General features: G+C 39.3%; 1 protein-coding gene across 1 annotated transcript in view; it reads right to left on the minus strand.

Moving 5' to 3' along the window:
• LOC117986940 (acid sphingomyelinase-like phosphodiesterase 3b) overlaps positions 1-26174 on the minus strand; it is a 92072-nt gene that overhangs the window by 15122 nt on the left and 50776 nt on the right. The window contains exons 2-6 of the mRNA XM_034973897.2: positions 16264-16380; positions 12764-12829; positions 7530-7689; positions 2694-2899; positions 891-1057 (exon numbers count right to left, since the gene is read on the minus strand). Of these exons, the coding sequence (XP_034829788.1) occupies positions 891-1057; positions 2694-2899; positions 7530-7689; positions 12764-12829; positions 16264-16348 (684 nt within the window). The 5' untranslated portion in view covers positions 16349-16380. The remainder of the gene's footprint in view (positions 1-890; positions 1058-2693; positions 2900-7529; positions 7690-12763; positions 12830-16263; positions 16381-26174) is intronic.

Here is a 26174-nt window from a genome sequence, read left to right on the forward strand (position 1 = left end):
TCGTTTTTCCTCCTAGCCGTGCCGAGTATTTTCTCTAGCCACTCCCACTGCTCACGTCCTCTGTGCGGGCCGTCAATCTTAGCAGCACCGCCCGCCCACAGGACACTGTTCAGCACTACCATACTCATTAACAATAAGTACGTACCATCTCGTTTTTCCTCCTAGCCGTGCCCAGTATTCTCTCTAGCCACTCCCACTGCTCACGTCCTCTGTGCGGGCCGTCAATCTTAGCAGCACCGCCCGCCCACAGGACACTGTTCAGCACTACCATACTCATTAACAATAAATACGTACCATCTCGTTTTTCCTCCTAGCCGTGCCCAGTATTCTCTCTAGCCACTCCCACTGCTCACGTCCTCTGTGCGGGCCGTCAATCTTAGCAGCACCGCCTGCCCACAGCACACTGTTCAGCACTACCATACTCATTAACAATAAGTACGTACCATCTCGTTTTTCCTCCTAGCCGTGCCGAGTATTTTCTCTAGCCACTCCCACTGCTCACGTCCTCTGTGCGGGCCGTCAATCTTAGCAGCACCGCCCGCCCACAGGACACTGTTCAGCACTACCATACTCATTAACAATAAGTACGTACCATCTCGTTTTTCCTCCTAGCCGTGCCCAGTATTCTCTCTAGCCACTCCCACTGCTCACGTCCTCTGTGCGGGCCGTCAATCTTAGCAGCACCGCCCGCCCACAGGACACTGTTCAGCACTACCATACTCATTAACAATAAGTACGTACCATCTCGTTTTTCCTCCTAGCCGTGCCCAGTATTCTCTCTAGCCACTCCCACTGCTCACGTCCTCTGTGCGGGCCGTCAATCTTAGCAGCACCGCCTGCCCACAGCACACTGTTCAGCACTACCATACTCATTAACAATAAGTACGTACCATCTCGTTTTTCCTCCTAGCCGTGCCGAGTATTTTCTCTAGCCACTCCCACTGCTCACGTCCTCTGTGCGGGCCGTCAATCTTAGCAGCACCGCCCGCCCACAGGACACTGTTCAGCACCACTAAACGTAACTTGCTGTGAGACTGCTCGATTGTGTAGTAACCACCTATAAAGATTGCCATAGAATAGAATAGAATAGAGTATATTTTTATTTAAGTAAACTTTTACAAGTGCTTTTGAATCCTCAGATAGTTTAATTTACCACATAGATATCAATCGTTACATCTAAAGTGATAACCTAGGGTTTAAGACATCCGCATCCTATTTAGGAGGTTGGGGATTCGACATCGGTACGCACATATCAGTAGTTTTAACGGTGAAAGAAAACATCGTGAAGAAACCTGCATGTCTGAGAGTTCTTCATATGTTCTCAAAGCTGTATGAACCGCACTAGGCCAGCGTAGCAGACTGTGCCCTAAGCCCTTCTCATTCTAAGAGGATACCTGTACTCGCTAATGGGTAGATCATGATGATGATGACACCAAAAGTCTCTTGTACTCGTTGAACCACCCTTTTGGCTCTACGCCAACCTGGGGTGCTGAGTTAACGTCCGGTGCGAATTTTTTGAGACCCCCACATTTCCGCCATATTAATTTTGTTCATTTTTAATGTAGCTTATGTCACCGGGACTAAATAACAAATCGATTGACACCTCATTAATCAAAATTGGTAGTTTAGGCGCTACGGTGGAACACACATAAATACAAACCTACATTTACTGCTAAAATCATAAACTTTGGCTTTGCCGTAGTCAGGTAAAAATAACCAAACAAACAAAAAAACAAATTTTTATTTTATTCAGATGATAATTTTTTTGATACTCGAAAATTAGATTTAGTTTTATGCTTCCAAAGTTATTTAAATCCTTATTTGAATTGCTAACATTGCAAAAAGCCCTTCGCATTGATTGAATAAATATCGAAAGCCATGAATAAAATATTTTTTATAATGTTTGGCTAAAGTTGTTTCACACAAAATTGATCTAAAATTTCTATGATATGATACCTGATAATCCTCCTTCACCCTTTTACTATCGTACCGCAAGGGATCGCCAAGGTCTAAACACCTTTAGGTAGTCGAAATTCCACGGATACGTATGAAGCGATTTGCCTCCTAGTTTCTAATCCGAACTGCTAAGATTAGGAACACCTTTCCAGCATCAGTTTTTCCTAACAATTATAAATTATGGGTATCTTCAAGTCGAAAGTGAATAGGCTTCTTCTAGGCAAGCGCGCTCCATCTTAGGCTGCATCATCACTTGCCACCAGGTCTGATTGCAGCCAAGCGCTAGTCTATAAATTAAAAAAAAATATACATGTATATTGCCATTATGAACAATTTAATATGATAGTCGTTTGTATAAATTCACATCGATAGATTGAAATAATATTTCTAAAGAAAAACTTCGAGACCTTAACATCAACCCATAGCCGGCTCAGTACTGCAGAGCACGGGTCTCAGTATGAGAATGGTTGGCCATAGTCTATCACACTGGCCAAGTGCGGATCGGCAAACTTCACAGACCTTTGAGAATATTATGGAGAACTCTCAGGCATGTAGGTATTCTCACTATTCTCACTATGTTTTCCTTCACCGTTAAAGCGAGTTATATTTAATTTCTTAAAACACACATAACTTCGAAAAGTTAGAGGTGCGTGCCTCGAACCTCGACCTCCCGAATAGGAGGCGCACGTCTTAACCACTAGGCCATCACGGCTGATAATAATTTGGTAGTTACTAACCAGTCTCAAATGACTGTAGTGCCTCTGTAGGTAGCCACTGCATCCACATTTCCACAAGTCTCTTAGAAGGCGGTGGGTCGTTGTGTCCCAGCGCTGGGAACACGAACTGGCTACTGAACGTCCTGCTGAGGATGTCCGTGACATTCCGTACTGCCTCCAGCTTTATCTCCTCGTTTAAATGCTCCATTGATGACGAGAGGATATCCCTGTTTGAGAAAAAATAAGATATACTATATCCGGCAGAAAATATTGTACATCGACCTTTAGAAAGAGATAGCGGTTTCGTAGAGCATTGTCTCTGTCGTTGAGACCGACGAAATGTCACATAGGTACATGAATGACAGAGACAACGCTCTACAAAGCGGAAATCTAATTCTAATCGATGCCGATATACAATATTTCTTGGCGGCTACTGTAAAAAGTCGTAACTATAAAAAATCAGTCAAGTGCGTGCCGGACTTACACACGAAGGGTTCCGTACCATCGTACAAGAAATAACGCTTTTTGTTTATTTTTAATTTTCATGGCGACCATTTTGAAATGCTTATTATTTGTTGTTATAGCTACAATAGAATTACATATCCTGTGAAAATGTCAACTCTCTGCCTATTACGGTTCACGAGATATAAGCCCGCTGACAGACAAACGAACTGACGGACGGACGGACTAAACACTAAAACTAAAAGAAATAATAGATCTAAAAGATGGGAATGGAACAGTTGTTTTCTTGACAACATTTATTTTCCCCCCAAACGTATTTCCGTAAACAATAGGCATGGAAAACCGTTAGGTCTGCCCATAATTCGACCGGAATCCCGATTAGAAAGCAACCTCACGCGTGCCATGAATACAATGTATTGCCCTCTCTAATCTATGGCATGAGTGGTCACGATGCCAGATGTTACGGACTATTATTCAGAATAATGTTCGTAATTGTGTTTAGACATTATGGGTCAAAATTTGGCCATATATCGGGGAATGGTATGGCTAAACACGAGGATAGCTGTAGCAAAATATGGCAATTGATTTTGGTTACCGCGCGAACGATAGTCAGAAGGTCTAAAAATACGGAATGAGGGATCCACATGTCCATTTTACCTGGAATCTGTATACTTATAAAGTTATTAGTTAAAAAAACAAATTGTTGCGGTTATCTAAATATATAAAAGGAAAAGGTGACTGACTGACTGACTGACTGACTGATCTATCAACGCACAGCTCAAACCACTGGACGGATCGGGCTGAAATTTGGCATGCAGATAGCTATTATGACGTAGGCATCCGCTAAGAAAGGATTTTTGAAAATTCAACCCCTAAGGGGGTGAAAAAGGGGTTTGAAATTTGTGTAGTCCACGCGGACGAAGTCGCGGGCATAAGCTAGTATTAGTATAAGATATAATTTACCCAGTCCACAGTACGAATTCTAGAGTGTCGGGATGCCGCTCGGCCATGAATGCGGCGGCGCTCTGGATGAATAGCCACAAGTTGTCGTAGATGTGGTTGCGATAGCTATAGTTACTTATTATTGTTGCGGTTACATTAGTATAAGATATAATTTACCCAGTCCACAGTACGAATTCTAGAGTGTCAGGATGCCGCTCGGCCATGAATGCGGCGGCGCTCTGGATGAATAGCCACAAGTTGTCGTAGATGTGGTTGCGATAGCTATAGTGACTTATTATTGTTGCGGTTACATTAGTATAAGATATAATTTACCCAGTCCACAGTACGAATTCTAGAGTGTCGGGATGCCGCTCGGCCATGAATGCGGCGGCGCTCTGGATGAATAGCCACAAGTTGTCGTAGATGTGGTTGCGATAGCTATAGTGACTTATTATTGTTGCGGTTACATTAGTATAAGATATAATTTACCCAGTCCACAGTACGAATTCTAGAGTGTCGGGATGCCGCTCGGCCATGAATGCGGCGGCGCTCTGGATGAATAGCCACAAGTTGTCGTAGATGTGGTTGCGATAGCTATAGTTACTTATTATTGTTGCGGTTACATTAGTATAAGATATAATTTACCCAGTCCACAGTACGAATTCTAGTGTGTCGGGATGCCGCTCGGCCATGAATGCGGCGGCGCTCTGGATGAATAGCCACAAGTTGTCGTAGATGTGGTTGCGATAGCTATAGTTACTTATTATTGTTGCGGTTACATTAGTATAAGATATAATTTACCCAGTCCACAGTACGAATTCTAGAGTGTCGGGATGCCGCTCGGCCATGAATGCGGCGGCGCTCTGGATGAATAGCCACAAGTTGTCGTAGATGTGGTTGCGATAGCTATAGTTACTTATTATTGTTGCGGTTACATTAGTATAAGATATAATTTACCCAGTCCACAGTACGAATTCTAGAGTGTCGGGATGCCGCTCGGCCATGAATGTGGCGGCGCTCTGGATGAATAGCCACAAGTTGTCGTAGATGTGGTTGCGATAGCTATAGTTACTTATTATTGTTGCGGTTACATTAGTATAAGATATAATTTACCCAGTCCACAGTACGAATTCTAGAGTGTCGGGATGCCGCTCGGCCATGAATGTGGCGGCGCTCTGGATGAATAGCCACAAGTTGTCGTAGATGTGGTTGCGAAAGCTATAGTTACTTATTATTGTTGCGGTTACATTAGTATAAGATATAATTTACCCAGTCCACAGTACGAATTCTAGTGTGTCGGGATGCCGCTCGGCCATGAATGCGGCGGCGCTCTGGATGAATAGCCACAAGTTGTCGTAGATGTGGTTGCGATAGCTATAGTTACTTATTATTGTTGCGGTTACATTAGTATAAGATATAATTTACCCAGTCCACAGTACGAATTCTAGAGTGTCGGGATGCCGCTCGGCCATGAATGCGGCGGCGCTCTGGATGAATAGCCACAAGTTGTCGTAGATGTGGTTGCGATAGCTATAGTTACTTATTATTGTTGCGGTTACATTAGTATAAGATATAATTTACCCAGTCCACAGTACGAATTCTAGTGTGTCGGGATGCCGCTCGGCCATGAATGCGGCGGCGCTCTGGATGAATAGCCACAAGTTGTCGTAGATGTGGTTGCGATAGCTATAGTTACTTATTATTGTTGCGGTTACATTAGTATAAGATATAATTTACCCAGTCCACAGTACGAATTCTAGAGTGTCGGGATGCCGCTCGGCCATGAATGCGGCGGCGCTCTGGATGAATAGCCACAAGTTGTCGTAGATGTGGTTGCGATAGCTATAGTTACTTATTATTGTTGCGGTTACATTAGTATAAGATATAATTTACCCAGTCCACAGTACGAATTCTAGAGTGTCGGGATGCCGCTCGGCCATGAATGCGGCGGCGCTCTGGATGAATAGCCACAAGTTGTCGTAGATGTGGTTGCGATAGCTATAGTGACTTATTATTGTTGCGGTTACATTAGTATAAGATATAATTTACCCAGTCCACAGTACGAATTCTAGAGTGTCGGGATGCCGCTCGGCCATGAATGCGGCGGCGCTCTGGATGAATAGCCACAAGTTGTCGTAGATGTGGTTGCGATAGCTATAGTGACTTATTATTGTTGCGGTTACATTAGTATAAGATATAATTTACCCAGTCCACAGTACGAATTCTAGAGTGTCGGGATGCCGCTCGGCCATGAATGCGGCGGCGCTCTGGATGAATAGCCACAAGTTGTCGTAGATGTGGTTGCGATAGCTATAGTTACTTATTATTGTTGCGGTTACATTAGTATAAGATATAATTTACCCAGTCCACAGTACGAATTCTAGTGTGTCGGGATGCCGCTCGGCCATGAATGCGGCGGCGCTCTGGATGAATAGCCACAAGTTGTCGTAGATGTGGTTGCGATAGCTATAGTTACTTATTATTGTTGCGGTTACATTAGTATAAGATATAATTTACCCAGTCCACAGTACGAATTCTAGAGTGTCGGGATGCCGCTCGGCCATGAATGCGGCGGCGCTCTGGATGAATAGCCACAAGTTGTCGTAGATGTGGTTGCGATAGCTATAGTTACTTATTATTGTTGCGGTTACATTAGTATAAGATATAATTTACCCAGTCCACAGTACGAATTCTAGAGTGTCGGGATGCCGCTCGGCCATGAATGTGGCGGCGCTCTGGATGAATAGCCACAAGTTGTCGTAGATGTGGTTGCGATAGCTATAGTTACTTATTATTGTTGCGGTTACATTAGTATAAGATATAATTTACCCAGTCCACAGTACGAATTCTAGTGTGTCGGGATGCCGCTCGGCCATGAATGCGGCGGCGCTCTGGATGAATAGCCACAAGTTGTCGTAGATGTGGTTGCGATAGCTATAGTTACTTATTATTGTTGCGGTTACATTAGTATAAGATATAATTTACCCAGTCCACAGTACGAATTCTAGTGTGTCGGGATGCCGCTCGGCCATGAATGCGGCGGCGCTCTGGATGAATAGCCACAAGTTGTCGTAGATGTGGTTGCGATAGCTATAGTTACTTATTATTGTTGCGGTTACATTAGTATAAGATATAATTTACCCAGTCCACAGTACGAATTCTAGAGTGTCGGGATGCCGCTCGGCCATGAATGCGGCGGCGCTCTGGATGAATAGCCACAAGTTGTCGTAGATGTGGTTGCGATAGCTATAGTTACTTATTATTGTTGCGGTTACATTAGTATAAGATATAATTTACCCAGTCCACAGTACGAATTCTAGAGTGTCGGGATGCCGCTCGGCCATGAATGCGGCGGCGCTCTGGATGAATAGCCACAAGTTGTCGTAGATGTGGTTGCGATAGCTATAGTTACTTATTATTGTTGCGGTTACATTAGTATAAGATATAATTTACCCAGTCCACAGTACGAATTCTAGTGTGTCGGGATGCCGCTCGGCCATGAATGCGGCGGCGCTCTGGATGAGTGGCCACGAGCTGTCGCAGGTGTGGTCGCGATGGCGGCCATTGCGGTGGCTGTGTGGCGACTCGTTATTCCCGCGGTTGTGTTTACAGCCTGGAAATAATACTATGTTAGTAATAAGGCCGCCTTTGCATACTTTGTATAGTTAGGTATACTTTGTAGTTATTTTATAGTTTTTTTGTTTATTTTTCTTGTATTGTGTGCAATAAAGTGCTCTATCTATATTAGAAGTAACGTTTAAACTGTATTTTATGTCTTTTTTCTTGTACCTTTATTTGTATTTAAATTTATTATTAATCATCTAGTTAGTGTAAGTGGCACTGCCGTTCTAATTAGATATAAAATAAATAAATAAATAAAATAAATAATAACGGAAACAGGCAGAAACATTTTTTGTGTTTTATATAGAGAAGATATACTATATCTAAAAATATAAAAGGAAAAGGTGACTAACTGACTGACTAACTAACTGATCTATCAATGTACAGCTCAAACTACAGGACGGATCGGGCTAAAATTTGGCATGCAAGTAGCTATTATGGCGTAGGCTAAGAAAGAATTTTTGAAAATTCAACCCCTAAGGGGGTGAAGTAGGGGTTTGAAAATTGTGTAGTCCACGCGGATAAAGTCGCGAGCATAAGCTAGTATTATATATTATAGAGATGGGAGCTATAAGCTAGTATTATATTTATTTACGACACGATTCTCATCAGACTCCACCACTGCAAAGGGATATAAATTATATTACATAGCTGTAGATATAATAAACAATCAGTATTCATCCAGGACCACGATTTGACAGGTAAAATCCGTCTGTACTAAGCCAATGTTGTCATTCCTATCACATGTCGCTATCAAAATGCATATTAGAACATCGCTTCGGCTTGAGTTAGAGCAAATCTCGGTGTTACGATTCAAGTTGCTCCACGACGGATACGTGTAATGAATGGTAAGTGGCACTCCGCTAAGGCTTCTAACACACTGGGCCTTTTAAGGTTCCACTACCAGAAGGGTGGCAACGGACCCTATTACTAGGCGGTAGGTCTTCGCTGTACGTCCGTCCGTCTGTAGTAGTCCGGCTGTATCTGATTGAAATCCAGTGAGAACAAAGGGGAGGACAGGAGTGAGGACAAAAGGGAGGAAGGGAGCCTTTCTGACGTCTGATAACATTATTTCATCGTATAGACCACCACAGCTGGACGTAGGTATGTGGCTGCCGCTTGGAGCCAGCGGCTTCTTGCGATTCGTTTGATGTTTTTATTTTATTCAGATACAAGCTAGCCCTTGACTGCAATCCCATCTGGTCATAAGTGATAATGCAATCTCAGGCTGAGATCTATAGAGCGCACTTTGACTTAAGATTGAGTTAAAACTAGACAGATTTATGTGAAAGATTAGCTCTGCCTCGTTTTAACTCTGTCTTAGGAATAAGGAAAGTCAGAGTGCGCTCTATAGATCTCACTCTAGGAAGGAGTAGGGCAGTAACCTATACCCCTTTGGTTTCTACGCGGCATCGTACCGGTATACTAAATCGCTTGGCGGCACGGCTTTGCCGGTAGGGTGGTAACTAGCCACGGCCAAAGCCTGAATGGTGTTTGTCAACCCAATAAGAGATCGTCCAACACTGCTTTTCGGTGCAAAGTCGCTTTTCTATCACCTTGGTAATTGCATCCATGATCAATTTAAGTAGGTACTATTAAAATAATATGATGTTACTGAATAAAAAAGTTAAAAGAGGGTACAGTACGCTACGTATGCAAAAGCCCTTATGATAAACTCTTTTCATGACACATGTCTCTATACCAAACTTACTCGTATAGATATCGATTTGACTCCTGCAACATGATAACTTGGAAATATTATGTATGAGCTCACCCACATACTGAGCGATTTGAGCTACATTTGTCATTTCTAAACATTTTTCTAATTTCCTATGTGAAACAAACAGATGTTTAGCACAAAACTAAAACTTCTTTAACATGATTAAGTTCTTAGGTATGGGTTTCCTGGAAGAGATCACTTTAGTCATAAGGTCACCCTTTTTTTTTTAGTGTATCCTGTATTGTTACTCTTTGTAATTTTGTTAACAATTAAGCTGTTTTAAAATAAATTAATAAAATAATTTAGGGCTTATCCACGCATGATATTTTTAGCATCAGAAATTGGCAATTTGAAAGCATAATATTATCAGAAATAGAAATGGAAAGTTTTATGCCAAATAAACTTTTAAAGTGCTTTTGAATCGTCACTGAATCTGCCATTGTTTTTTGTTGGTTGGTTAGTTAGGAATGCCCTCCTACTAAGTAGAATCTAAAACTGAAATATTCAAGCTGCAGCTTAGTGGTTAGAGCGTCGGGCGCGATCCCAGGAGACGCGGGTTCGATTCCTGCCGGTTCGCAATTTTTGATGTGTATTTAAAATTATTTTGAAATATTCAGTTTAGAGTAGGTAGGTGCTATGCTGTATCGGACGTTAATATATAATTACGTTCAACAAACTTCTGATACTTTTTATTTATCATTCGTAAAAAATCTAGTTAATATATAATTGGTCTTCGCTACCGCAGCGAACGACCAATCATTTATCTAAAATTCTTCCATTCAAAACTGGATGAAGAAATACTTTGATCTTGTATTATATTATATTGTATATATTATGTCATCAAAAAGTACGCTTATAACGGCATACATAGGCATCGTAGCAAATCACGTAGATGCTCTACAATTTATCGTAGCCCCATACGTAGCCGTTCGGGCGAGAGGAATCGATATACTCAGCGCTGTGAAGTGTAGGAAATTATCTTTTTAACGACAAGCAATGTAGCCTCATTAGAAAGAAGCTTTATGATAATCGTTTCACTCTGACATAGTATTGGACCACTGGGTCAAAAAGTATGTGACAAATATAAATTTAAATAAAAAAGGAAAAAAACTAGATTGTCGCACGAGAGAAACGTCGACATCGATTGTAGACGACTAATGCATCAATCGCTTCGGCTACGAACCACTATGTAGTACGTTCTGGTTTCCAAATCCCGAGTGAATAATTTTTTTAATAAAAATAACTCGTTTGCGAGCAGGCCAGTCACCTGATATTAAGTGATTGAACCATCCGTGAACATTTACAGCACCAGAGGAATCACCAATGCGTTACCAGCCTTTCAGGAATTTGTTGTTTGTTCTTATTTGCCAAAAACTATACCTACCACCAAGTAATTTAGATTTCAGTTCGATGGCACCAACCCTGGAAACGGGGCGCCATTTTTTGAAACACGCTTGCAGGCTTCAAAATGTGCGTAATTTGCATCGCTACGCATATTTATCATGCACACAAGCGTACGAATTTCTCTTCACTTTTTAAAATTTATACAATAACTGGGCTTTGCCTATCAGGAGTTTGATAACACCGCGTACAAGGCGTACATTGTATTGAATAAACTGCCATTACGTCTTCTACGTTAAAATATTATGCTGCCTGCTGCTGTGGTGCAATTTTCAACATGATATTTTGGATTGGACGAGAGTATATTGTTGTCTACTCCTAGGCGAGTTGCTTAGTGTCTTTTTAACGTCAAACCCTGACACGGGGAATACTCTTTACTTATTTCATTTTGAGCATTATTTTTTTGAAATACATTCAGTATTTCGTACCTTATTTTTTATTCTGAATAATATTACTTATTTTTTCCGTAATAATATCGTAAGTATAGTGTGGGACACTCATTAATTTATTTATTATATTTTCAAAACAAAACATAATAAAATTTAATTATTTTATTTATTTTAAAGTTAAAAATCCGATAAAACCGAATGTACGATCCAAGGATTGCACATTTATAACATGGACTAGGGTTGCATATTAAACTTTTTCCATATTTTCCCTTATCGTAAAATTAAAAAATAGTTGTTCATACTTATTTTTGTAAAAATAACTGTCTGATCTGTAAATATTTCGGCACTATACGTAAGAAATAGTCAGCATATTTTGCTGATGGATCGATATATGCATACCGTTTGCCTTATCGAGTTGCACGTAGATCGTAGAAGCCAATTAAGGATATGGGTTTGCACAACTACCGTCTGTTTACTTAGCCAGGTCAGCGCCTTCCATTTGCATCATATACCTACCATACTGTAATTAAATCAGAGCCTTGGGTGCATTGCACTTGCACATTGCCGTGTCTGCCCATCATTATCATCATCATCAACCTATAGAAGTTCACACATGGACATAAAGTCTTCTTATAAGTACTTCCACCAGTCACGGTCTAGCGCCGCCTGCATCCAGTGGCTTCCTGCGATTCGTTTGATGTCGTATGTGATACTAGATTGTAGTTCGTACAAAAGTCAAACCCCTATTTCGCACTATTAGGGGATGCATTTTCAAAAGTATTTTCTTGGCGGATGTCCATTCTAGCATCTTAGGACCCCGATTTCTGCCAGTTTTTCGATCTATCTGCCATACCAATTGAAAGAAAGAAAGAAAGAAAGAAAAGAAAGAAAAGACGTTTATTTATGCAATTGTGCCACACATTACAACTTAAAGCTAAGAGCTGGTTATTCCGGCGCTTCTTCCACCTGAGAACAAGCAAAAGAAGCGCCGGAACAAACTGTCATATTGTGTGGCACAACCCGAAAAAAGGGTCCAATTGCCACTTCTGCCATACCGTTCTCTGGTTCTCCTACGGATGTTCTCATTTCTGATTTAGACTACATCATTGGGTACTAATGATTATCACCAGGTGAGATGGCAGTCAAGAGCTACCGGCAAAGCCGTGCCGCCAAGCGATTTAGCGTTCCGGTACGATGCCGTGTAGAAACCAAAGGGGTATGGGTTTAATAAACAACTGCCATACCCCTTCCAGGTTAGCCCGCTATCATCTTAGGCTGCATCATCACTTACCACCAGGTGAGATTGCAGTCAAGGGCTAACTTGTATCTGAATAAATAAAATAAATAAGCTAACTTGTCATCAATAAAAATGTTTAAAAAAATTAATTATTCAGAAACCTTGAGCTTTGATTTACATAACCACAATGGAAGCATTAAACATAAATGTTTATTATATAATTTCAAAAAGTCCGCACAAACAGACATTAAAGTGCGGCGAAATACAAAATACATTCCAACTTTAAAAATTAAAAGCAAATTTTCGGTTTCCAACTCACCTCTATGGAGCTCCGGGGAGTTGTGGAACGGGTCATAATGAAGATCGGTGATGTGCCAAAAGTAACCTGGGAAGAAAATTTGAATTTAGAACATTCGCCCTGTTTTGATATGAGACTTTTCGCAATGATATTTCTGAAAGCATTTCCATATTAGACGACTTTTTTGCTTAGGGCCCTTCCACAATACTAACGGTGCGACATCGCATCGTAAGAACGACGTCGTAGGTAGGTACCTCAAGCGATTTCCAAAAGAATTCCCAAGTTTGCGTTGAGCGTTGTCGTAAAATATTACGATGCGACGTTGCACCGCAAGTATTATGAAAGTCCTTCCTATCTTCGACAAAAGTCGAAAGTAAGTTAGGACTTCGAACTACTACTATTAACAATAATTAATTTGGACTTCTATTATGTTGACATTTTATTCATTACAAATATTTTGTTTTGATTGTACCTATGAAGTCTATGTATAACTTGTATTTTAATTCCTGCTTATTTTTATGTTTTTAATTTAAGGTAATAATATTCAAACACCAGTTACGGTAAAATGTATAAGGCTCATCAGACATTGTTTCAACCTATTGTACCTGCATTTTATCTAATAAATAAATCATTCATTCATTCATTCATTCATTCATTCAGAAAACTGATCTTACAGTCGACTCGCGTTGAAAGTCTATCTTCTCTCTAGCGTTTTTCATACAATCGTAGGGTTCTCATTTGAGTATTTACCAATGAAACTCAGTCAAATTTTGTAGGCGCATTTGATATAGCAACAAATATCTGCATACCTGCAATTTGTAAGTTACGTGAGTTAAAAGATTTGTAGGTATGTAAATATGTTATGAGCCCATGTTACTTTGAAGCCACACATTTTAACGATAATGTGGCAAACCATAGATACAAATATTAGTTTCTTGAATGTGTTTACAAAATGTCATTGACTTTGATTGGTTAATATTATTGGTTAACAAATGAGATGAAATAGTACGCAACAGGTCAAGATGGCAATCAGGGTGGGGACACCCCGCACACCCGTACAGCCCCCGCGCTAACCCGGTGCAGGATAGCGCGGGTGACGTGCGGGTGTGCGGGACGTCCCTCGCCTCATTTGCCGATTGCCATCTCGACCTGTCGCGTACTATATATTTGGAGCGCACTACGAATAAAATCCAACTCAAGCTCAACATAAAACAATTTCAAATTATTACCTACTCGTATTAATATTAAAGCCAAGCAAAGCGTAATGTATATTTTTAATACTTATTAATAAAATTTCCATAAAAATGTTTTTATACGGCATCAAAGTTATACTAAAACAAACTTTCGAAACTTGAGGCAGTATTTTTATAAGGCCTAAACAATAACTGTGGGTCTTGTTTGGTAATCAGTACGCTTAGTACGAGAATTTATGTCTCACCAACGTTGATAGTATTCGAGTGTCGAAACTCTTCCACGTTATAGTAAACTGGATCTCAACTGCCTTGTTTTAAAGCTCAAGTTTGTCTACACATCTACAGCCAGCGCGCTCCAACCGGAAACGTTGCGAAATTAAAATCAGTGGCATTGAATTTTTGACTTCAATTCAAGGCATTTTAGGCCCATTTTACTTTGACGTTACTGTGTTTCGACTCTCGAATTCTAGCAATGTTTGGTGAGCCGTAAAATCTTATACTAAGCGTACTGAAACAAAACAAAAACAAAAGTCCGGACATGAATATAAAATAGCATGAAATGTTGTTTCGTATAACATGCCATATCATATTATTTATCTTGTGGCCCAAGAATTCTTAAGTAATTTTGAAGAGGTGGGAGCTAAAAGCTGAGATTTTGTTAGGTGTTTCTTGTGTGAATCGTATGGAATAACAACCCGTTTCTATCCATACCTATATCTTAATAATATATAAAAGGAAAAGGTGACTGACTGATCTATCAACGCACAGCTCAAACTACTGGACGGATCGGGCTGAAATTTGGCATGTAGATAGCTATTATGACGCAGGCATCCGTTAAGAAAGGATTTTTGAAAATTCAACCCCTAGAGGGGTGGAATAGGGGTTTTAAATTTGTGTAGTCCACGCGAACGAAGTCGCGGGGACTATATATGCTAGTAAGTAATACGTATGCGAAAGCGTGTATTTTTGTTGGTTTTTGGTTCGTTGGTTTGTCCATCAATCACTTCGCAACGGAGCAATGGATTGACGTGATTTTTTTGCGTGGACATTTTACTTTACTTTTTACTTTACTTTAGATACTGGAATGCCCGATGAAATTAACAGGATCTTCAAATTTTGGTATGAAAACCAGGTCAATGTCGTGCGATGGTCGGAAAGCTTTTCTAGGCCTTATAGGTTGGAGTGTGGCGTGAGGCAGGGGGGCTTAACCTCGCCTAAGCTTTTCAACCTCTACGTCAATGCGCTGATAGAGGCACTTAGCAGTACGCGTGTCGGATGTCATATTGATGGAGCGTGTCTCAATAACATTAGTTATGCAGACGACATGGTGTTGCTGAGTGCGTCTGTCTGTGGTATCACGAAACTGTTGGGCATTTGTGAGACCTATGCCCACAGTCACGGCTTGACCTACAATGTCAAGAAGAGTGAATGCATGGTCTTTCAGGCCAGGGGAAAAACACTTCCTCCCACTGTACCACCTATAAAGCTGTATGAGACTCCACTAAAGAGAGTGGAGCAGTTTAAATACCTGGGGCATGTTATATCCTCTGACCTGAAAGACGATGCAGATATAGAGAGAGAACGCAGGGCGTTGTCTGTTAGGGCGAACATGATCGTCCGCAGGTTTGCTCGTTGTTCTGTAGCCGTCAAAATCACTCTTTTCAGAGCATATTGTACCTCCTTCTACACGAGCAGCCTGTGGATCGATTACACGCAAAAGCAGTACAATGCCCTGCGTGTACAATATAATAATGCATTCAGGATGCTGATGGGGCTGCCCAGATTCTGCAGCGCGTCAGGGATGTTCGCCGAGGCGCATGTAGACTGTTTTTATACTACTATGCGAAAGCGGTGCACATCCCTGTTGCGTAGAGTCCGGTCCAGCCCCAATGGCCTCCTGAAGGTATTTTCTGACAGGATCGACTGCCAGTACTTGAATCACTGTTGTATGATTCACGTGCTGGCAAATCGATCCTATCCTAATTTAAATAGTTATAGATTTTTTACTAACAAATAGGTTTAAGTTTCGTGTAATTACTAACACTAATATTAATAATTACTAACAATTAGGTTTAAGTTTCGTGTAATTACTAACACCAATATGATCCTTGTTGGTCGAAATAAAAACATTTTATTTTTTATTTTATTTTTATTTTTACTTTTCATCCCGGAAAATCAAAGAGTTCCCATAGAATTTTCAAATTGAAATGCACGCGTATGAATCTGTGGTCATTTTCTAGCTAATTTATATCTTTTTAATGGGTCAAGGGTTAACTTGTATCTGAATAAAAGAAAAAGAGTGGCTAGTAAAAAAATATATGAACTTACAAATTTTAGCGTGCGTGAGGTCAAGCCACAGCAGGCTGGTGATGTAAAGAGCGAGGCTGTTGGGAGTCATGGTACGAGATAACATCGTTCTTGAGCTGCCTGCATCCTTCACATCGCCTGTGGACAATAAATCATTCATTGTTTCACCAAATTTACAGCCAAAATTAGGTAAAGCCACTGATGTCGATCAGCTGTGATAGCCTAGTGGTTAGGACGTCCGCCTTCTAATCGGAGGTCGGGGGTTCGATCCCGGGCAATAGCCCAGTAGTTAGGACGTCCGCCTTCTAATCGGAGGTCGGGGGTTCGATCCCGGGCACGCACCTCTAACTTTTCAGAGTTATGTGCGTTTTAAGTAATTAAATATCATTTGCTTTAACCGTGAAGGAAAACATCGTGAGGAAACCTGCATGCCTGAGAGTTCTCCATAATGTTCTCAAAGGTGTGTGAAGTCTACCAATCCGCACATGGCCAGCGTGGTAGACTATGGCCAAAACCCTTCTCACTTTGAGAGGAGACCCGTGCTTTGTAGTGAGCCGAAGATGGGTTGATCATGATGATGATAATGACTGATGCCTAAAATAAATCGTACACCCGTGTTATAGGCATCAGTGTTCTCCATTCACAGACTAGAATATTAAAAACAATAAATATATCGATACTTTAGTTATGTACTAGTGATGTAACGAACATATTTTGAACATTCGTGGATGCGAATGCGAATATCTGCTGCCAACATTCGCGAATGCTAATGCGAGTGCGAATATTGAGTTTTTGTTTAAATTTGACACCATTTTTCTATGGCCAGTACCCGTAGTATAAGACTTTACGTCTCACCAAACCAAACCAAATTCGAGAGTCGAAATACTTCCGCGTTACAGTAAACTGGATCTTAAATGCCTTGTTTTAAAGCTCAAGTTTGTCTACACTTCTACAGCCAGCGCTCCAAGCGGAAACATTGCGAAATTAAAATCAGTGGCATTGAATATTTGACTTCAATTCAAGGCTCTTTAGGTCCATTTTACGTTGATGTTATTGTGTTTCGACTCTCGAATTCTAGCAACGTTTGGTGAGACGTAAAATCTTATACTACGGGTACTGATGACCTTGGCGGCAGTCCCGTTCGAACAATGCATTCCGTTTGTTTTTATTATTATAAATAAACATGTCAGGTAGATATTATAAATTCCACAAAGCTTAAATTCACTACCTATTTATTTAATTTACATAATTTTATTATACAACATTTAATTGTAAACCCTTTCATGAGGCTGATATTTCAAACCACAGTCATTACATATAAAATTATTATCGTTAAAATTATTTTCATAGACCACCACACGCTTAATGCAAATCAATTTGCACGAAATTTATAGTTTTGTAACAGAGACCGCAATTTTAAATTAATAATACTAGTATTATTAGTTTAATACGCATTTTAGTTAAAATTCCTACCTATTAAAAGCTAATACGAATCAAATTTTGTATGAAATTATTTCAATATTCATAAAATATAATTTCCCTCGAATAAAACATGACAGAATGACAGCTAAGCTGACGCAAACACTAATTGAAATGGTATATTTTAAGCTATACCTATAGTTATATTTTATAATGCGATTTTGCTCAATCCATGGGTGTTGCCTGATAGGGTTTAAAACCGTACTTTTGACATGAAATTTGGCATAAAAAATTAAAATGGCACGTGAGGAGTTAAGTTTTACGCGTTATAAGATTTTTGCGTACAACAAAAGCGAATATGATATTTATACATGAGAGCTTTCAAACATTGATGTTTAGGGACTAGATTGGACGGGACAGCCAGCAAACATCTCTATTAAGTGAGTTGAACATAAATATAAACAGCAGTCACGCTCGAGACTCTCGGAACGGTCAGTGTGACGGACAAATGGGTGCTTGACACGAGTCACTGGAACCACTCCATATCGTGTGTGGCCCGAGTGATAAGAGAAATGCCCCTTAAGTAGGTATTACTTACTATATTATTATTTTACTAGCGGATGCCCGCGACTTTGTACGCGTGAATTTAGGTTTTTAAAAATCCCTTGGTAACTCTTTGATTTTCCGAGATAAAAAGTAGCCTGTCATTTTCTAGATCTTAAACTATACCCATGCACTAAATCACGTCTATCCGTTGCTTCGTTGCGAAGTGATTGAAGGACAGACCAACAAACCAACAAACAAACACACTTTCGCATTTATAATAGGGGTAGTGATTTTTCCTTAACTGATTTAAACGGTAAACAAATAGCCACTCACTGAAATGTATAAGAGGCGGACGATACGCAGCCCTTATGACATTGGTACCGTCATGATATTTATACATGAAAGCTTTCAAACATTGACGTTTAGGGACTAGATTGGACGGGATAGCCAACAAACATCTCTATTAAGTGAGTTGAACATAAATATAAACAGCAGTCACGCTCGAGACTCTCGGAATGGTCAGTGTGACGGACAAATGGGTGCTTGACACGAGTCACTGGAACCACTCTATATCGTGAGTGGCCCGAGCTAGAAGAGAATGTCCTTTAAATAGGTATTACTTACTACTTATCACATATCACACTGTCACACTAATATCAGAGTGAACGAGAGTGATTGAAATCTCGGTTTGATCCTGAATCGAAGATATGTCAAATGTTATGCTGACATAAAATCATAGAAAAATGAGGCTATATTAGGGCTACCTGCCTCATAATATGTACTAATATTTGACGCATGCTAGCGACGTCAAAGCCTCGACGTTTTGTTATAAGTTCCCTAACTGTCCCGAACTGTGCTAATATTTTAAAGGCGAAAGGTTGTATGTTTCTATGTGTGTATGTTCAATACAATTTCATGTCAAAACTAATAGACAGATTTGGCTGAAATTTGGAATGGAGATTGATTATACACCGGATTATCACATAGACTACTTTTTATCTCGGAAAATTTAAGAGTTCCCTTACCGTTCCGATTCGATTTTGAAAAACCTAAATCCACGTGGATCATGTCACGGGCATCAGCTATTTCCTATTTTATTTTTCCTTAACTTACTCAAAAAGTAAACAAGTAGTTTCTCGGTAAACGCGTAGGTGTAATATGCTCTTCTATGTAGACTGCAGGTTTCCTCACTATGTTTTTCTTCACCGTTAAAGCAACTGATATTTAATTGCTTAAAACATACTTTTTTAATCATGTAGGTTGAGAAAGTCATGATAATATTTCACTAATTCATATTGTGTCGCCCTGGTTTTATTGATAAGCTGTGGATAGCGTAGTTGGTTATATTACATTTGCCAATTTAGTTTGGTAGATTTACTGTCCCAAATAAATAAAAATAAAATAAATAAACAGATCGATGAAAATCGCTTCAACTTATAAATAGCACCACACATAAATGGCTCCACTCAAATAGCGATCGCTGTTCCGTCGGATCGGCGTACAACGGCTGCTGGCAACGGTTGAGTGCAAATGAGCTTTTTTGTTGACTGTACCAACCTTTGTTTGAGTATAACTCATTCGAGAGCTTTGGGTGTATTGAACTTTATTTTACTCGTGACTCCGACTGCGTAGAGTTCCTCATCATGATCAACCCTTCACCGGCACATTACTGAGCACGGGTCTCCTTTCATAATGAGAAGGATTTGGATCATAGTCCACTATGATGGCTCAGTGCGAATTTCCAGACAGAGCGGATTGGCGTACATTGGTTGCTGGCAACGATTGAGTGGAAATGAGCTTTTTTGTTAACTGTACCATCCTTTGTTTGAGTATAACTCATTTGAGAGCTTTGGGTGTATTGAACTTTATGAACTTTATTTTACTCGTGACTCCAACTGCGTAGAGCAGCTACGAGTCCAGAACTATAAAAATATATCATAGAGATCCTTTCAAATCGTAGAATGGACTAAGAGCCAGCCAGACCTTCGTTATTTTATAAAAGCTGAAAGTTTCCCTGCGTATTAGGAAGTTGCTAAAATATTGTAATGCGCTAGAGACAAACGTAGTTTGGCTCACATTTGAACAGTAACAAATCAAAATCAATAAAATTCTGTAGATAATGTTCTAAGAACTAATATCTATATCTGTGGTTTTCCAGACTTTCGTTAAAATATTCAGTTTCCAAGTTACACAGTCTCAAAAATTTACATACAAATTATGAAACCCTATAAAACTAGTTATTTTTAAAAAATCTGACAAACTACAGACATAAACACCTATTAGCTTATAGAACTTGTCTAAAAATTTCATCGACTTTAATTGGTATATAATATTCAAACTAGCTTATGCTCGCGACTTCGTCCGCGTGGACTACATAAATTTCAAACCCCTATTTCACCCCCTTAGAGGTTTAATTTTCAAAAATTCTTTCTTAGCGGATGTGTACGTCATAATAGCTATCCGTATGCCAAATTTAAGCCCGATCCGTCCAGTAGTTTAAGCTGTGCATAGATCAGTCAGTCAGTCAGTTACCTTTTCCTTTTATAATTATATTCAGATGAGGACTACGTTTGTATGGAGAGAGTGACGGAGAAACCGCCCGTCAAGGCAGCGTTGAGCGGATACTGTTTCTATTCCTTGTTCAGAATTCTGTGGTAACGAGTAACTTCAACATTCCGTACTCATGTTAGGGATTGTTATTTGTTTTGAAGAGTATTTATGCTAAGTTTTAACTAAATGGAGGCGTAGAAATAAAATGCTCCATACAAGTCCCGCAAATTGCTATTGCGCTGGAACCATGTCTCATGAACATCCAAATGACGTCATTTGACGTATATTTAAATAAAAATATACCTGCCATCAGCTCGAATATTCAGTCTAGTGCTGACGTCACTAAAATGGCGGCCACGCACATTAGCAATTTGCGGGACCTAACCAAAAGCTTACAGTGTGTTTAGTATGAGATTATAACTCTCGCCAACGATGGAATTTGACTATCAAAACACAATAAAGTCAGAGTAACATGGATCTTAAGTCCCCTAAATTTAAAGTCAACTATTCAGTATCACCGATTTTGATTCAAAGTCGAATCATTTTTCATTCAAATTGGGTACCATCTTATATACCTAGATTGCTTTTGATCTGTTATTTTTCATACAATGCACATGCATGAATTTTCACTCTATTATTGTACTACTTTACACCCATAGACTTATATATTACTTCATAAGAACAGGGCCATTGAACAATCAAAATGGCACCGACTCATTGGTCCTAAAATGTTTATTTAGCACTAATGCAACCTCAGTGATGTCTGGATTTCAATTGGGTCGTTCATTAGTAACTAGGAAGTGGCGCTGATTTATTTGGTTCCAAAATCGTGAAAAATTTTGTTCGCTTGGGCATTATCTTGTCATTTATATCGATGATTACACCAAATAAATATTCATAAAATCTGAATATTAATTTTTAGCGGATTTATTTTTACCTATTTCCACAAATCCATAATACGACCCGCCCTATTAACCCTTCCACTTGTCAAGTGGAAACTTATGTACAGAGATTTGTCTAATTATTCTCTTTCCTGTAATTCGTATAACCCATATTATGTCAAGTACGCTTGGTATTCAATTTATCAGCAAATTGAGCTTATAACATCAATTAATTTCTTAACCCTTGACGACCCTTCTGGGATATATAATGGAGGTATATATAATAAGTCAATGTGAGATATGAAATTTTGGAGAACTATTCCGAAAGAAAAATATATAGGTACATTTAACTACATGTCGAAAAAATTTCTCAGCAAAAACTAACATTTATAAAAAATATACGCCGTCAAATCGTCATTTATGGGCATTGTACCCTATTACCTCGCTGAATTGCGAGGCTTAACCCATTTAACCGTTGAAAACTGAACTACTGCTGATTGAGGGATTAATATCGGTTTCTTGAAGGTTTAATTATTGAAATAGAGAAATTGTATGTCTACTAGTAACATGCTAGTTTTTAATTAATAATTTTCAATTTTGTGGGATACATTTATATGACCTAATTTATTTCATTAGAATCGCATGATTGCGTTTGGAGTAGAAATGAGGATTATATATTTGTCGGCCCGTCTGTTAGGATATTCCTCATTAAAAATTAAACACGACACGTCTGTATAATTTTCTGCTTCACAATAAAATTGATTAACTTAAGACCTGTTGGCATCTGCGTCTCATAAAACAGAAGCACTCCTACCTAGATAATGTTTGAAAAACCGGCCAAGTGCGAGTCAGGCTGGCGCAATGAGGGTTCCGTAACACAGTCGTATTGTTTCGACATTTTGCACGATAATTCACAAACTGTGATGCATAAAAATAAATAAAAATCTGTTTTAGAATGCACAGGCGAAGACCTTTCTTATGATATCCCACTTGATATTATAGTTATCTTACTTCAACAATTGAAAACACAAATTTGTAGTTCACGACCACAATTTAATTTTTTTGTGATGTAACCACAAATGCACGGTTTTCAGATTTTTCTCCTAATGTCTGCTAATACCTACCTACCTGCCAAATTTTTATGATTATAGGTCAACGGGAAGTACCCTATAGGTTTTGATTCCCTTGACGGGTCTTCAAAGACAGACGAAGTAATCCAACACGAGTTCTTTTCCTTTTGAGGTACAGAACCCTGAAAATGTAAAAATGCGAATGCATTTCTCGTCTGCCAAGTAGTGCCGCTACGTGGAAATATGGCTTCACATTTGTAACTTGGATCAAACCATTAACTTCGCGTTCCGTCCACATCGGTCGCTCTTGAAATAACCATTTTGCTGACGTTCCATCTAAGACTAAGACCTACCTACCTGCCAAATTTCATGATTCCAGGTGAACGGAAAGTACCCTGTAGGTTTCTTGACAGACTGACAGACAGACAACAAAGTGATCCTATAAGGGTTCCGTTTTTCCTTTTGAGGTACGGAACCCTAAAAATCTGTAATATTATAAGAGAAATATACCCGAACACAAGGCGAAGTATTTCCATATAATGCGGGATCTACGACAATCCAATTAAAACTTTCCGGTCCACGGTACAAAGTTTAGTTTTCTTTGTGACGTTTTATATACTACGGAATAATAAGGCTCTCTATACTCTGGGTGACAATAATGCAACCAACCAAGGCCCTTGAAGTATAAAGTTCAGACACATGAATACACGTATGATTGCGAGTTTAGAAAGACAAATTCCTGAAAGGCCGGCAACGCATCCTCCTCTGGTGCTGCAAATGTTCGTGGGCGGCGGTAATCTATATTTGGTCACACGTATTCGTATATATAGTATTTTTTATTATTATTATTTTTTACTTATCAGTTTAATTATGTAGATTGACTTAATTGGCTTTTAAGGTTTATTGTAGTATTGTGATCAAATAAAAGTTTTCTTTCTTTCTAATCACTTAACATCAGGTGACCCGCCTGCTCGTTTGCTCACTATCTCTATTTAAAAAAAGACTAACTAAAAACTAAAACGCTGTTAAACTCTAATTTACAAGTGAAGGCGTTTGAGCAAATTGTGCCACTAGTAAAGGTCAAAACATACACAATACTTACGTAGCGTGGGAAATCGACAATTTGATGAATTTTTGGAAGCTGTAAGCTGCGATTCAAATTTGGATTCCACACATTTGGAAGTCATGAGCAAAATTGCACGTCTTACTCAGTGCCCTTTTTTAACGTCAGTCTCAGTGATGTAGTGAGACTTTGGCATTTTGTCTTTTTGATATTCTATGCCACAACTGTGCCAAATCACAATTTAGTATCAAAACAGTGTCTAAAATTAAAAGGTTTTTGATACAGCAATCGACCGCAGATAGTCACCAAACGCGATGCACAAAATCTAGCCGTTTATACTAAAAGAATCAGTTCTGAATTTAACTTAAGATAATATTCAAACACCAGTTACAATGGTAAAATATATGCTCATCATCAGACATGATTTCTACCTACTGTATTAGCATTTTGTTGAATAAATAAATCAATCATTCATTAATTCATTCATTCTGCTATGGCACTAAGATGTGGCTTCAACTCCAAACATGATGAGTTGCGTCGAAGATGAACACAATTTTTGTTGGTCTCCCCATGTGCAAATGGCCTAAGGCATATCGATATAGTATTTCTTACATCAAAGTTTGAACCATCAACAAAAAGTTGTAATAAGGTTGGCTTAATGTCTAAAAGGATAATCAGGTGAAATAAAGATAATACCTTGTACCTACTCTACCCCTTTACAACCTCTCGCACTGCCAAGGGTCACTGGTAGAGATCTCTCATAGAGATAAGTGCTTCCCTGTCCACTTTTGCTCTGTTTTTCTCTTTACTGTGAATGTTTTAGTTACAAATATAAAAAAATATATAAAATATCTAATATTCGCGTTCTTGAATATAAAGGCAGTATTGAGGGTAAAGTTTAGGATGGACCACAGACCTACAGACGCCTAATAGCCGGACACCCTCGATCGCCAAGCTTAGGCAGTTTAGTTGCTTAGCATAAAAGTCGGTCCAGACCCGTTCAGTACCCTCATTCTGCACGTTGTCTTGATTACGTGACTTTTGAGTGCACCAATCACAACAAAGCATTATCCCCTATCCCTTGCCAGCATTTTGCGATTTTGTTTTCATTCAAAACTTTGTTAATGCGTACTCTTGCGGTTTTTTCTCTTTCTCTGTGTCTTTTGTTTTCTGTGGGATGGACTTTTAGAGCTTTAGTAAGAACTTATACCATGACCATCCCAACTCTATGTTTACAATTGTAAGATGTGTTGTTTGTTAATCAAGTAACACACTCAAAACTTAGGTTTTATTTTTACCCTGGATAGTACCCACAAGTCATAACTCATAATTACCAGATTTCCTCCATCATTCTACAGATTTTATGGACTTTACTTTGATTGGAATAAAAATTCAAAAATAATCATCATTTCAACCCATCTCCAGCCTCTAACGGAGTACAGGTCTCCTCTCGGAATAAGAAGAGTTTAGGTCAGTGTCCACCACGCTGGCCAAGTGCGGATTGGCAGATTCACACACCAACTAACTCTACTAGTCGGGTTTACGTCGACTCACCAAGTGAGTACAGCCGGGAGCATCTATATTACCTACGATACCTAGTTTAAATGCTAAGAAAGAAAATCCTGAAAATTTCAACTTTCTAGCGTCATCCAGACCGAAGCTATGACTGCTCGAAAATACGACAAAACGCTTCGAGAAAGGGTACGTAGTCCGCCAAGACGAGCCAAACTAAAGAACGGGTTCTTTAGTTTGGCTCGTCTTGGCGGGGCACTATCGTGCCTCCTGTTACACACATAGGTACATACATACATAGTACATAATAGACTGCTTAAGTCATAGCCCTTCCTTTTGGTTTTGCTGTAGTTGGGTAAGTCGGGTTCACTGGTGTTAAAAATATCCTCGTTAATACATTTTCCATGTTGATATATATAGTTAGACGTATGTGAGTTTACCCTATCACGCAAGCAATTTGTAAGTGATGTAACGATGTGAATTATCGTGTAATAGGGTTAGTAGAGGTCGTGTTGAAGGCATAAGTGCCTGAATGTTTCGTGCACTTATTGATCAAAAGACTGTATGTCATAAATCACAAGTTTTATATATCTACTAACTTATGCTCGCGACTTCGTCTACACAATTTTCAAACCCCTATTTCACCCTTTCAGGGGTTGAATTTTAAAAAATCCTTTCTTAGCGAATGTCTACGTCATAATAGCTAGCTGCGTGCCAAATTTCAGCCTGATCTTTCTAGTAGTTTGAGCTGTGCGTTATTAGATCAGTCAGTCAGTCAGTCACCTTTTTCTTTTATATATTTAGACTAAGAATTAGGTGATCCGGCTTCGCAAGATTGAAATTGAAATTCAGTTCTTCGTAATGCATGTAAGTAGGTATATAATTTTATTT

This window comes from Maniola hyperantus, chromosome 12, assembly GCF_902806685.2.
Source record: "Maniola hyperantus chromosome 12, iAphHyp1.2, whole genome shotgun sequence".
NCBI classification, from domain to species: Eukaryota; Metazoa; Arthropoda; class Insecta; order Lepidoptera; family Nymphalidae; genus Maniola; species Maniola hyperantus.